The 14,940-nt window shown below is 34.6% G+C and overlaps 1 protein-coding gene across 3 annotated transcripts; it reads right to left on the reverse strand.

The window, feature by feature from the left end:
- Positions 1-1,556: 1,556 nt before the first annotated feature.
- Positions 1,557-13,756, reverse strand: LOC102719345 (cation-chloride cotransporter 2). 3 transcript variants are annotated; one of them, XM_015832858.2, is made up of 13 exons: positions 13,275-13,756; positions 9,217-9,369; positions 8,998-9,076; positions 8,590-8,681; positions 8,108-8,222; positions 7,840-7,940; positions 7,167-7,228; positions 5,636-5,884; positions 5,446-5,560; positions 5,130-5,324; positions 3,946-4,346; positions 3,078-3,239; positions 1,557-2,995 (listed from the first exon to the last, which is right to left on the reverse strand). In XM_015832858.2, exons 1-13 carry the CDS (start codon positions 13,418-13,420, stop codon positions 1,902-1,904), a joined length of 2,964 nt encoding a protein of 987 aa, XP_015688344.1. In that variant the 5' UTR covers positions 13,421-13,756; the 3' UTR covers positions 1,557-1,901. The 3 variants fall into 3 exon arrangements, with proteins under 3 accessions (XP_015688344.1, XP_015688343.1, XP_015688345.1); XM_015832857.2 differs by having other exon boundaries at positions 5,636-5,887; positions 13,275-13,755; XM_015832859.2 differs by lacking the exon at positions 13,275-13,756 and having other exon boundaries at positions 1,558-2,995; positions 5,636-5,887; positions 8,998-9,068; positions 9,217-9,237.
- Positions 13,757-14,940: the final 1,184 nt, after the last annotated feature.

The raw sequence follows: 14,940 nt of genomic DNA on the forward strand, positions 1-14,940 counted from the left end.
TACAAAGGACTATTTTTCAAGTTGACTCTTCATAATTACAGACTAATTAATTGCTCGTTCACATTCCATCTGATCAGCATCTCTGATTAGAGTCAGCAACACACTACCACACAACATCCAGATACTGCAACACAAAAGCGAAGAAACCAAAACCCGAGCACTGTAGTAGCAGCTCAATTTGAAGAGAATTGCCATTAAGATTTTGTCCTTTATCTGAATGGTGCTCCTTGGATATCTGCTTGCTGTCACTTTGCTTCAGATCACTCTCTCAGTTTGGGCCTGCAAATACATCAACAAAAAATCACAACCGTTTCATCAACAAATGACAAGGCAACAAAGAAGTCAGGGGCTTAATATGGATCTTGCTTCTTTCATGGTGCTCTACTTGAACCGTTCAAGTTGAGCAGGACCATGCATGACAGTGGAATGGATGGCACTCCACTTGAACCACTGTTGTGTGACCATCTGGATGAACCGAAAGAAAAGTCACATGGAAGAGAAAATTAGACTTTGGAGAGTATTGGGACTGTGAGAGAGCCTGACCGCCTGAGTACATCAGCCGACCGCGAGAGTCCATTCGCTCTACTACCAATCTACCATCAGTCAACGCACGCTGCTTTAGTTGTAGGTCAATAGGGCCGTCTTGTCCCAGTGGTGGAGGTTGTATTTAATAATCAACATGCATATTTTCTTTATTTAATAATTTATTTTTCATTTTCAAAAATATATATGACATTTTTACAGTTGTAGTGTACTGCTTAAATTATAGATTAGTGAACAACCTACACAGGTTCTTAGTCCGTGTATTTCTCTGGACCCGAAGGATTCAATTAGTCATTTAAAATTAACAAGACGTCTTCTCTAACTTTAAAATTCTAACCTAAAACCTTCTTAGTTTTTGCATTATCTATTAAATGGTATTTTCTTAGTATTTTGTATTAATATGGTCATACAGGTATGCAAATGACTATATTATTTTACTTATCTTTCTAGCACCATGTATATATTTCCCTATCTCCACCCCTTTCTTGTCCTACCCTTCTTCCAGCACCAGAGGTGGTGTAGGATGGATGGCTCAAAGAAGAGGCCTCTTCCTCTATTGCTCTAATGTGACGGGGGGATGGGGTTGGAAGTTGGAACCCAACAAGCAACTACCCTGTTGCTCTAGGCGCGACTCCCGCCGTTCATCCGCATCTTCCATTGTCCTTCCTCTTGATTCACCACGTCATCGCCATAGACCACCTTGATCTCCACCATCCTTCGGGAGCTAGCTTTTTCCAAATTTCCCCTTTTTCAAGCATGGAGAAGACCAGAGCTATGTTGGTTAAGTCGGTCAGATCAGAGCTACGTTGGGTATTGGTGACTAAGTCACTCGCGACTCCTTTGGGGTGATCCGATTGCCTATCATGCAGACACACACAACAGATGATTAATGGATTTTAGGAGATAAGTCAATTTGAAGATGCGATCTGTCATGTGAGAGGGTAGATTATCTTGGACATTACTTTCTACATAGATGTTTTTGGGCATAAAATTTGAAGAATGGTGAATGAAGGATGATGAAAATCACTTGGTATACTATAGGGTAGATCTTATAGAAGGCAAAACAAACAGAAATAAGAAAATAGATTGCTATCAACTTTGTAATATAACTGTGTCAAAAAAAAAAAGTAAGTGCAAAATTTATATAGGCATGTTAACACTGCCTTTAAGCTTCTATTCCAAAAGAATGAATCTATTGTTATGTGCCATGTATCAATTAGTCAATCTTAACCTTCAAGTTGAACCATGATCCCAAACTTTTGAAATATGTATTAGAACCAAGATAATCTTCTTAGCAATGACACTTGAATGTTATAGCCACAAGAAGGTGCTAGCTAGAACCTCCAATGTCTACCAAATCATGTGAAAAGTGTGACAACATCTTTTCTGTATCCCCTGACTATTAGGATCCGTGGAATGTTCTCTACAAGCATATCCATGTATTCCATGTAGCAATAGGCTAGGTGGTTCAATGGTGGCGGTGGGAGGCTCACAAGCACCACAATTGCCATCCTGGAGTACCTAAGGATAGTAGCATTCAGTTTTAACATCGTGTAGAGAAACTTATCAACCTTTTGTTCATCAACCACAACTTGCTTTCCACCCTCCATTAGGGGTTGGCCTTCACGTTTGGCAGCTTCTTTCAACTTGGAGATGTATGTTCTAGTTCTACTTTGCGCAATTTTATACACTTCATGGTCATCCTTCTTTGATACATTATTGTGGCTTGTATGTGCTTCCCATGACTTCATAGTCACAACAATAACATCAGCCTGCATCCTTAGATCATACAAGAATTTTTTCACGTCAACTTTTAACTCATCAGCCTCAGTATCTTCTTCGGCTATGCAGAACACTTGAATCTTACAACTCTCAAAGCTTTCTTTGGTGAGTAGGAGTTGAGACAGTAGAAGCATCAATCCCCCATCCCTCACAATCCAATACAGGTCAATTGACCCATATTGTCTCTGATACTCATTAGGCCATTCATCTAGTCCTTTCACAATGACAACAGCCTTGTTAGCAATAATACAATCATTTATGATGCTCACAAATGTTGATGGAATCTGTGTTAGATTCTCACGACGCCAGATTTCTGGGTATCGCATCACAACAATGTTTGGTTTCAAATTCCCTAAGCCCATGGTCTGAACAATGCTACGAAAACCATTAGATGTTGAGGGTGCTACAATAATCTCTGCAACGCCCTCGCAACGCTTATAGTCAATATAAGCACTCAATTGACGACATGCTGTCTTTGCATCCTCTGCAGATTCATGATAGTCACCTTCAATAATGGAGACAAATATTGACATACCACGACCCTTTTTCTTCATGCAATTGGCAAAATCCGCGAGTTTTGGATGGCATGAGATAGTATCTGGAAGTTTACCCCAAGGGCGACAAAATATGAGAGGAATAGGGTACCAATTCTTCGGATGAACTTGATTTGCTGAAAAAAAAATCTAAAAGTTATCACACTGTGTCAAAAAATTCTAGAAAAGCTTGTTTAAATTCCACACAAAAAAACATACCTCCCATTGATCGAATACTTCTCAATGCTAGTTGAAAGTATGCACTCTTAAATCCATCTCCCCAGTCCCCAGCCTTTCCTTTTAAGCTAACATAGTAGTATATGAGGCTTGCAAGGGCAAGAGAGACCAAAGTAAAAGTCCAAGATATCATAAACATGATGACTGGAAATTAAGGGAAAAAGTCATATGTCAATATGCTACACCATTAAGAGTGCATGCTATTTACTCATGATAATAAAAAAACTAGGTTGCAAAAGAGACATAGTGCAACAATTTCAATTGATGCCTACCATCCCAACTTTAACATTTTATTTTTCATAATTACGAGGAAGAGCTTCATGTAATTCAAGATAAAGTATGAACATGTTCATCTCCTTCCAACATTTGTAACAAAAGCATCACACAAAGAAAAAAGAAACGATTAAGACTAGAAAATATTCCATCATTTGTTATTGCTGCACATCACCTTGGAGACCACATCAGACCCTAACACACTATCCTAGAATCCTTGTCCATAAAAATATTAAATGATTCCATTATCACATAATCACATATTTTAGATTTATAGACATTTATTTAGACACTTTGAATTATTTCTTCATAATTTCTTCCTAAATATTCATTCAGTTAAACTAAGATGTTCCCCGATGTAATTTTGTATATATTTAATAAATGAAAATACACTGCTAGGCAAAGTCCTGGTAGTATTTCCAGTCAAAAAAATTAAGCCATATTATATGAACTCTGACATTTCTTTTATTACAACAGAACAATGTACTTGTAGATAAATATATTGCAAGTTATTTAGTTATTATTCATCAATAGTGCTAAGCTATCAAATGTAAAGTTAAGGGACGAGAAATTGTACCAATACAAATTAATGCTCCAATGAGAGAAAGGCTCCAGTGGTGCAACTTCCATCTAGGACGCCAGCTAGGAGCATCAAGGAGGTCAAGCAGAAAGCATGACAAGTTCACACCAGCATAACATAGAAGAAAAAACATGGTGATAGTGGGTGTAATTAGATCTAAATTTCCAATGATGACACATGCCACACATATGAAACTTGTAAATAGAGTTGCCACATGAGGCTCAGACCCTTCAGAAGCCTTAAAATAATTAAGCACAGGTAGGATGTCATCATTTGCTATTGCTGCAAGTAATCTTGGAGCCCCTGTTAGACTTTGTAGGGCCGCACCTAAAGTAGACAAAATAATACCGGCATAAATTACTATTGGAGAGGGCCAAGCAACTGTAGCACAAAGAAGCCTGCAAAGAGAAAAATGTTGTTTATTTTATCAACTAATAGAAATTTGAACTTATATTTTAGATTTGTGGCACTCATGCACAAAAACATGATTATTACTTAGTATGTTCATAAGTTATATATATATATATATATGTTCTTCATTGTTTGAAAGTCAATATAAAAATCATCTACCACTTTCTTTTGTAACATTTCATATTCAAAGAAATGAAAAATATTAATTACCATTGTGACAATAGGAACCTATAGACATATAATAAAAAATAAATAAGGAAGCACGCTAAACCATGTCGACACTTCTAATAATTGCTAAAAGTTCGTTGACAATGCTATTTCAACAACCTTGGATGGGGAGATCTCCATAATGCTGGACATGGAGTGAACAATATTTACCAAAAAATGTGGAATATTGATCTTCATAAATATGACCTTCACTCGTAATAAAAAATTTTAGCTATTCTTAACTAATGCAGAAGGTATAAAATGAATAACTAAAACTACAAGGACGGTAATGCTCCATGGTGTCACAAAGTTAAAAACGACACGCATTAGTCACTAGGAAATATTGTTTTAGCACTCATTAAAATATGCATGTGTATTCCATGTGTTTTAATGGATCTCAAGAGTTTTTCTAGAAGTCTAAGGGTAAAAAAGAAACTTATATACATGTAGTCATATTATATCAACAAAAAGTATAGGTTTACATATGCAAACAATGCAATACTTTACCAAAATATTGTACTAATGCATGAAGTTTGATGATATGTTGTAAATAAAGTTCAAACCTATCAGTTAGAAGCCCCTCTCTTGTAGACAAGGCTCCGAACAAAAACACAGACAATACATACATCACCGTAGTTGAAATGGTAGCATGTAACGTTCCAACTGGTATTGAATATTGTGTGTCTTTTAATGAGGCAGATCGGTTTGAACCAGCCATGATTCCTGTAACTGCTGGGAAATAGAGACCCAATAAAGCACTGAAAGAATAAACTAAAAATAGTTAGAGAGTGCATATTGAATCTATTGAATAGAAAAAGAAAAGTTGTGATCAGCTATAACATTTTAAATAAAAGCATCAATTAAAAAAGGAGGACAAACTTAAAATCCCAATATATATGCCCATTTGGATCAGGAACTCCAGCGTTGTTTGTGCATTGGTAGTTTGAACTCCAGTTGTCTTTCATTGTGGTTATACTCAAACCAGTTATCCACTCTATGTAGGAGAAAAACATCATTAGAAATATGACGGAAGAAAAAAATTAACACTAATTGGCAAAATGGTACTTACTTGAAGCATGTGGCCTTGGTGCAATGAAGATACCAATGAAAATGCACATGATTGAGAGAAGGACTGGTACTAAAAAAGCAGGTGCAACTTTATTGATAATCTTTACACCACCAAAGACAACAAAACAAAGCAGTATGGTGATGATGATGCCATAGAGCTGGAGGTCATGCAAGCTGGGTGTTGAGATAGTGGTTGCACTTCTGTTTGTGGTACCATTTACTAACACATTGCTCACCACTGTTACACTTTCTGCTGTTTAAAATCGTTACAAGTTAATTCAAATAAAAATGAATAAACAATAAAATTTAGTAAATGGAAAACATATATCTACATCACAAAAGAGATAAAAAATATGAATTTAGCATTCAAATGAACAAGTTGCATACGAAAATTATAACAATTTACTTCTCACAGTTGCATGAAATCGTCTCCTAGTTACACATTTACATAACCTTACATTTCATTATAAATTGGAAAAAAGCCATACCCCCACCCTAGACACACAAAAGCATTTTATGAAATTATATAGAGGACCCTAAACTTCAAAACCATCGTCTAAGCCACATAATTTACAGTAACCCCTAAAGTGGTTGTGCAATAGTTTTGCCAACTTTACATATGTGTTGGATAACTTTGGCTATAATTATAAGGGTGCACGACAAACACAATAGACATACAAGGTAAAATCATGACTAAATTCACTCGTTTTATCACATTTTTCTCTTGTGCCAATATCAAAATATAGTATGAGTCAAGAACTAATTATTGACAAAGTAAAAGTATGCCGTCTTCGTTAGCTAAAACCTTCATAAAAGTATTAACATTTGCAGAGCGACTTTAGGGGGGCTATATCTAGTGGTTAGATGACTTGGTTTTAAAGTTTAGGATACTAAATAGATTTTGGTGTAAAATTAAGTAGAATATATGCACTTTTCCATCTAAATTTTACATAAAAACAACTTCCACAACATGAAATAAATATATTTTGGACACTCGTTGTACTATGATTTTTAGAAATAAGTCAATATTATGGTACCTATATATTTAATTGGTAATTGACTTTATTAAAGAATTGATAGATCACTCACCGCCTCTGATTTAAATTTACTTCCCTGATAGTGACCTAGTTTACTAAAAAAACAAGGTAACATTAGAAAAGAAATATAATTGTAAAACCTTGTAATGCATGTGTGTAAGTTTTAGTAACAAATATGAAAACTTAATAATTTAGGAGAGAAATGGTATTTTGTAGACATGTAAAGTATCAAAACAAAACCTTATTTAATTTGTACTATATTGTTGTTCCAATTCATTATATTCTGCATAATGATACTATATAGTAATGGCTTCATGTGCTTGTATACATATATTGTGCTAACTTATTTTTTATTGCTTTCATGTCTTACAGCGATAATTTTTAAAAGGATATATTCTATTCATGAAGAAATGTCCAAATTTATTGATTTATTAATTATGGCATTCTAAAACATACTAACAACATGTGCATGAATAGAATTCTCAAATAGAGTACCTTGAAAAAACCCCGCAGAAGGAACGGCATCCAAAAAAGTTTCTACAGCTCCCAACACGTACCTAGAAATAATGGTTCATATTGATAAGAGAACACCAGAAAATGCATCTTATGAACAAGGAGTGTGAAATAGCGAAGTGTAAACTGTACGTGTACATCACTCAAAAAAAATCAAAGATTAAATGAAAGATATATAGCGTAAAATCTCACCAAGCACAATAAACAACTCCTATTTTGTCACATACTGTAATATTCATTGGTTTTTAGTTGTTTGTTTCTCTTTTCTCTTATACATACTACCGATGGTGCAATATATAGTGTTTCCCTTTGAATGTTAATTTCTCTAAAGAATGTGTGTGTGTCTATATATATATATATATATATATATGCATATATATATGCATGTTTTGCACCAAACCTAAATATTGCCTAATATCAAATAAGAAAATAAAGGCACTATCTGAGAGCTTCAATTTTATGAAGATACCTTTCGTTAAATACTATAATAATTAAATAGTGAGAAAGAGAATCCTCATGCTAGTCCAACCATACAAAAAATATATGCATGATGGAATACAACACTAACATATCTTTGACCAAAAGCAGACATAAACAAAAAGGACTCTTCGGAAGGACACCATCAAGTAGTTGGAATGTTTGGACAAACACTTACATGGCTCCAGCAACAGCATTTCCAAGGAAGAAACACAATCCAATACTAACTCCAACTTCTGGACCAAGTGCCCTACCAATGAGATAGTAAGGACCACCACCCTGAGTAGCAAAAAATACATATGAGTTGGATAATTAATGGTGGAGATAGGCGAAAAGACTAATTAATGTTCAAGCCATAGGCTATGTTGAGTATTTAGCATTTGGTCTCAAATGGCCTATAATTTTCCCCAAAAATATAATTATATAAACCAACTATTCCAACATACCTTCATCGCGCCATTTGTCGCGATTGCACTTAATGATATCGTTGTTAAAAATGTACATGAACCACAAAATATGACTAAAACAAGTGACTGCCATATGCCTCCCATACCAACAATCCTGTAGAAATCAGAATAGAAAAGGTTGGTTGCTAATGGTATAAATATATTTGGTCAAATTAGGCATGGTGTAATTTGAAGAGAGAGTCAAATTTTACAATGTCAAATATTTAATATAAGAATAAATTGGCAACAACTTGGTTATATAGTAGTAAATAAAGAGAGCAAATGTAACACGATATCATGAAGGCATCACTTAGGAAGTCACATTTGCATTATAAGATACTTGATTATAAAGAAATGTAAAATTACCCGACATGTCATATATGTATGTCATAAATTAGCTAGTAATTCGAAAGACAGAATTGCAACTAAATGGAGACACCTTGCACTGAATGCAGAAGTAGAAAAGATAGATACAAAGTTACCAGGTAAACCGAATGTAATAGATTATTCCCAAGATGTTCTGCAAGCATGGCACAAAAACACCCATCATGGTACCAAGTTTAGGTTCAGTTTCCTGTACAATAATGGAAACAATATAATCAAGGTATATCCAGAAAGTGTGGCTCCTTCGGTCTTGGTGGCTGTAAGCTCCGACGTCATAGGTTTTTTCATGTTTCACTTGAATTTGATTAACTATTATTCTTCTTAACTAAAGATATTACGTATGTTATATGTATTTTTGTTTTCTAATATTTTTTCACAAAATGATGGTAATGACCTTCCTAAAAAACAAAGCCAAAAATTGAATCAAAGTATAGCCTCATAGCAATGCAGAACGGTAAACTAAACTTCAACTAGTAGAATGGAAAAATCATGTGAAGGGAAATAACCTTGTGGTGTCCAATGGCAATCCCTGCATTTTCTCCATCCATAGGACTAGCAGATGTTTGACCTTGTTCACCTACCATGCTGTTTAGACTTAATAAAATGTATGAGATGGTTTGAACTATTTTCATAGTGTACATTAAAATGATTATTCCTTGATACATATGCTCAATATATGATAAACATAAATATGAGTAAGCAAATTTAGAAACATGTGATCGTACCTCTTAAGCCCTAATATTGTAACCAGAGAGTCAAAACCAAATAGCTCAAGCTTTGAATCGCTTTGAGATCTATTAGAGCTATGCCCAATTGAAGAAGCCATAGACATTCTTGCATCAGTGTGTAGTTTAGTTCCCAACTTGGACTTGATATACCTAATTTATAGATAACCGAATAAATCAAATTTTGCATATATCCTATCACTAAATAAATCATTTCATATAATTAATAACCATATAATCTTGGTAATAAGAATGTAATGACTATGACTGTTACGTTTCAATGGTGAAAAACAGTGTAGTTTAAAGGGCAGTTCAATGGTTTGTATCAGTTCATTAATTCTTTTATAGATAGATTTTGACCTATTCAAATTGACAAATTAGTATAGGATTACATAGTGAAATAATTATCTTAGTAAGACATTTTAAGAAGCAACATAAGAATTCATGTGTGAATCATTCATCCCTTTGTTCATATAGGTAATTTCACATGCTAAGTCTATCTAGAAGAGAAATTCATATGCTGAGATCAAATATTAGGAATTAGACTACAAGAAGATCTAACAACTTACAATTGACCACTAAACAATGCAGAGCCTACTAATTAAATTCTATTCTAACCTCCCTTTGTTCATAAAGGTAATGTGCTGAGTCCATCCAAAAAAAATTCATATGTTGAGATCAAATATTAGAAATTAGACTAAAAACATATATAACAACTTACAACTAACCACTAAACAATGCAGAGTCTACTAATTAAATTCATATTCTAACCAAAACTATAATAGCTCAACTGATAGACCTAAAAAGACATTCCGTGCATGATGGGTGAAGTGTTTAAATCTTAAGAACATCGTTAAAGATGCAATTCTATTATGTTTTGGAAATTGTTTGAATAAAGAAACAAGGACTACAACATCGAAAGCTTCTCTAATTACAAAACACAAGGTTATAAGAGCACATATTTGATCAATGTGACACTATAGGTATGTGTATTGCTCCAACAAATTAACCTAAATGAATTATACTACTCATAACTTTGAGCGGTAGCTATACCAACTATTCTAAAATAGAAAAACAATTGAATAAGTATTGGCACAAAAAAAATTAGGACACTACAAATCAACTTACTCAATTAGCACCCAATTTCTTACTCGATGTGGTGAATTATGATAACAAAGCAAAAATAGAAAAAGAGGAACATAGCGTGTAAGAACACAAGTTTGGACAGTTTTCTAGGGCTTTCTCTTTGGAATCAAGTCTATGAGTCCCATTACATTGTTCTATCGTCTATATAATATATGAAAGTTTAATGATCTCTAATATTTTGTTACATAAGTATATCTCGACCTCAAATATGGTTAGCCAGACCCAAGAGCATGCTCACTGTGCATGCAACAACAAAAATACATGCACTCATAGTTGTCGATCATGCACTTGGCCAAACACTTCTATGATGACATTTGATGTGTACAAACCAATGAAATACTTCTAGTTTTTTGTTTGTATTAATTGGTTTGAGAGCGTGTACAAAACAATTGAAATACTTCTAGCTTTTTGTTTGTATTAATTGGTTTGAGAGCACTGTAGGAATATAATTAACAATGATCAATTTATTATTGTAAACTTTTTTAGATGAGCTAAAAAACATTGTGAGACGTTGTGCATGCAAAATTAGCACCAATAAATTCCTTAGTTCTCTCTTATAAAATATTGTTTTTGTTCATTCAAAACTCTAGGTGAACAAGGATTTGGATCAATATTGATGTCAGTTGGTCTAATTCTTTGACGAATGATAAACTAATGTAATGGACATGCTTATTAGCTATGAACGGATCAATTTAGCCATGTATAGATGGATCTTCTTTTTTTTCCTTTTACCATGGCATAATAAAAGCACTATTGCGCTTTTACGGAAAAAGCTAGTGTTTTTAATATTAGTTTATTATCCATGGGATACTTATGTTATAATTGTCATTTAGTGTGTATACTACATTTAAATTGCTACTACAATGCACACCTATAAAACTTAAAAATGCAAACAAGGTATGCAATTGCACCTTGTAATGCCATCTGAATCATAATGCTCATTTTTTTGTAAATATAACACAAGTAGAATGAGAGTGAAGAAGGCATTAATCCTAACATCACATAATGCTCTTCCTAAATCCCAATAGCCCAATATAGCAAAATAGATCTGCCATAATCATCTGTTGTAGCAATATGAATACATGATAAACTATTAAAATAGCCAATAATAGAGCAAGAGGAGCTTATTAGACCCATTACCTCATCAATTCTGCCTGCCTTGTTTAATAATATTACTGATAATGCAAAACCAAGAAAGTCCATGTTATCGATAATAGTGATACAAATTTTGATGATCCCTAGGTTGACTCCCCATAAATAACCATCACTCAAAATGTGCACGAAATGGATGTGCGTCATGTGTCAATATGACCCTATAGAGGATTCAGTAGAAGATCCAAACTCCATGGATTCCATGAGGATGAAGGCATGGTCGTGTGACTCCACCAATCAATACCATTGTTACTACGCCGAGGTCTTCTCATTAGAAATCCTAAACCCCCTCCTTCTATTCCACAAGGGTTTGCCATGCATATGGTAACGAGAAGGGGATGTGGCTGTCTACTTCGAGCGGTGCCATAATGGTGAGGATGAAACGAGGGATAGGTGGTGGGCAGGGAAATAAAGGTGAGATACGAATAAAGATGAGACAAAAGGTCCAATGAATGATCAAATGATTTTTATTTGCACCAACCATATTCGAGATATTTTGAGTCAACACTATGACTCATACTACATTGTTGTAATTGCTTCTATATATATAATACATGAAAGTTTAATAATCGTCCATCCCATTACCTCTAACATCCTCATGCTCATGCAGAAACACATGCACACGTGCATATGAACTATACACTTGATTATTTACTTCTTTGAATGTGTTTAGTGTGCATGCAACAATAGAAACATATGTACTCACATTTGTTGACTATACACCAGTCAACCGGTCCCCAGAGTAAGCTAAGAGTTCAAAGGACTTGAATTGTTACTTGTATTGATTCGTTTGAATGTGAGAAGCACAACATGTAGTAGCATCAATAGTTCTTGTATAGTTACAATATTCATAAAATGGATTGAAAAACATTTTAAGACCTTGTATTTGCAAAATTAACACCAATGAATTATTTAATTCTATCCTTAAAATCTACTTTTATTTAGAACACCAGTTGAACAACAAAGATTTGGATGCAATACTACAATAGTTCATATCCAAGTCATTTGGTCTAATTTTCTATGAACACCAAAAAACTAATGCCATGGACATGTTTATTAGCCATAAAGGCATCAATTCATACTTGCATATATGAACCTCACCTCTCGCTCTTGAAAATGTAATTCTATGACCAAGGTACCATGGCATAAACGAATCTATATGGTTTGTATACTAGTTTAGTTTGCATTGTCAAGGTGACCAAAAAGCATTGATTGGGGAAAGCTTAGCATTCTATAATAATTAAAAGTAGTTCATGCTTCTAGGATATCTATGCTACAATTTCCATTTAGCACCGACACTACATTTCAAGATGAAAGTGCAGTGCACTCATGCATAACACAAAAGTATGACAAAATTAAACAAGTCATGCAATTAGACCTAGTAATACCGTCTTAATCACAATATGTAACTTAGGTAAATCTAAACTTTGTAACACCGATACAATGAGAAAGTCCAGAGTCATCAACATAATGCTCTCCCCAAACTAGTACAGCCTAATAAAGTAGAATATGCCCACCATAATTATCAAGCATAACAACAAGGATACTTGATAAACTATGCAATGACCAACAGAGCAGGAGGATCTACACTTTATCACCACATCAATTCACTTTTGACTAATAATATTAATGATAGTGCAAAACCACAAAAAATCATATCATCAGTAATGCTAATTGAATACTGATGATCCTTAGGTCTCCTACCTAGAAACAAATGTGGCACACAAAATATGTGAAATGAGTGTGCAATGTGACATCACCTGGGGCCTGTAGAGGATTCGACGGAAGATCCAAACTCCATGGGCGCCATTTGGATGACAGCGCGACCATGCGACTCCACTGTATTGTATCGTTGTTGCGGCACCGTTGACTCCTCTTCGAGGATCCTGAACCCTCCTCCTTCCATTCTACAAGTATCAATGATCGAATAACAAGGTACAAGGAAATCTATGTAAAATCTAGAGATAGTTATACATAGATATGACTCCTAAATGATTGGTATTGGCATTGGTATTGTTGTAGTTTCCTATGAGAAAAACTAAAAGAACAGGAAGGCACAAGATTTTTCATGCGGTTGCCAATGAGGATAGGATGAGGCCACCGAGGTAACAGGGATGAGAGAAGGGATAGGTGACAGGAATGTGAAGGTGGGCGAGAAAAGGTAGGAGAGGAGGCAAGAGATATGATGGATGATCAAGTGGTTTTTTTTTACATCGTGGGATTTGGATCCGGGATCTTTGGATTCAATACTATGACTCACATTACATTGTTCTAGCTACTGCTATATATAGAACACATGGAAATTTAATGATTGTCCATCCCATGATCTCTATCATTCTAATGTAGGAACACATGCACTCACTCATGCCATCCACTCATTTGGTCAGCTATTCCTAAGAGCGCGCTTGGTGCACCTGCAACAGTAAAAACAAATGTACCCATGAGTACTCGCTCGGCTTGATCTAGAAGAGAATGGAGTGGATCAAGCACTAACAAGAAATTATGAATGTCACCAAAGTTTCCAAATGTCAACCATTGCCATTGCTACCAATGCCAACCATCATCTAAATTTGAAAGGGCACATCATAGATTGATCGAGTATCAATAAAGGGAGATCAAACCTTCTGTATGAGGCTAATATTACAACCTTCTCGAGGTAATAGTTTAGTCTAAGGGTGGTTTCATCGTACCTTCAACAAAGACACAATTATTGTTGTATTTAAACTTATTGCTTATTTTTATTTTTGAGAATAAATTTCGTCAATGATGTCTCTCCCTCAAAGCAAATCCATCAATAATATTCTATCTCTACAACAAAAATTTACTCTTACCAGAGTATTTATTTGGTATGACATTTGTTTGCTATCTGAGATTTACTCATACAAACCATTGTACATCATAAGATTATTATCTTGACAAAACATCCAAATAATGTTTATGACTTTTCTTTAGCGATTTCACTTGAGCCTCAGTTGCATTTTCATTGGATCCAATGTGACCAACCCATGCTCATGCCATGGACTTTGTTCTGTATCCAAGTTTTCTCAGAGAAAAGTATTAACAAGAAGTGACATATTTATTTCCATTGACACTTTCAACTGGATTCTTTGTTATTTCCCTAAACAATCTATCCATAGCCACTCCTTTTGCCAACACCATAATATCCATGCATTAATAGGAATGGCATCCCCAGAATGTGTATTGTCATGAGGTACATCATTTCCCCATGATGAGTTATTTGCCTAGACAGTTAGGTAATATCCTTGCAATGAGATTTCTCCTTATGCTCTAACTTAAGGCCCATGGATTGTGTTCGTATGAGTCCTTGCCACTATGCCATCCATAGTTTTTGTCAAGAACTAGATTCATTTTCAACAATCCTCATAAAAAAAACTAAGATGGTGCTCAATAGTGCTGTTGGTTAAA

Source organism: Oryza brachyantha, chromosome 1, assembly GCF_000231095.2.
Source record: "Oryza brachyantha chromosome 1, ObraRS2, whole genome shotgun sequence".
NCBI classification, from domain to species: Eukaryota; Viridiplantae; Streptophyta; class Magnoliopsida; order Poales; family Poaceae; genus Oryza; species Oryza brachyantha.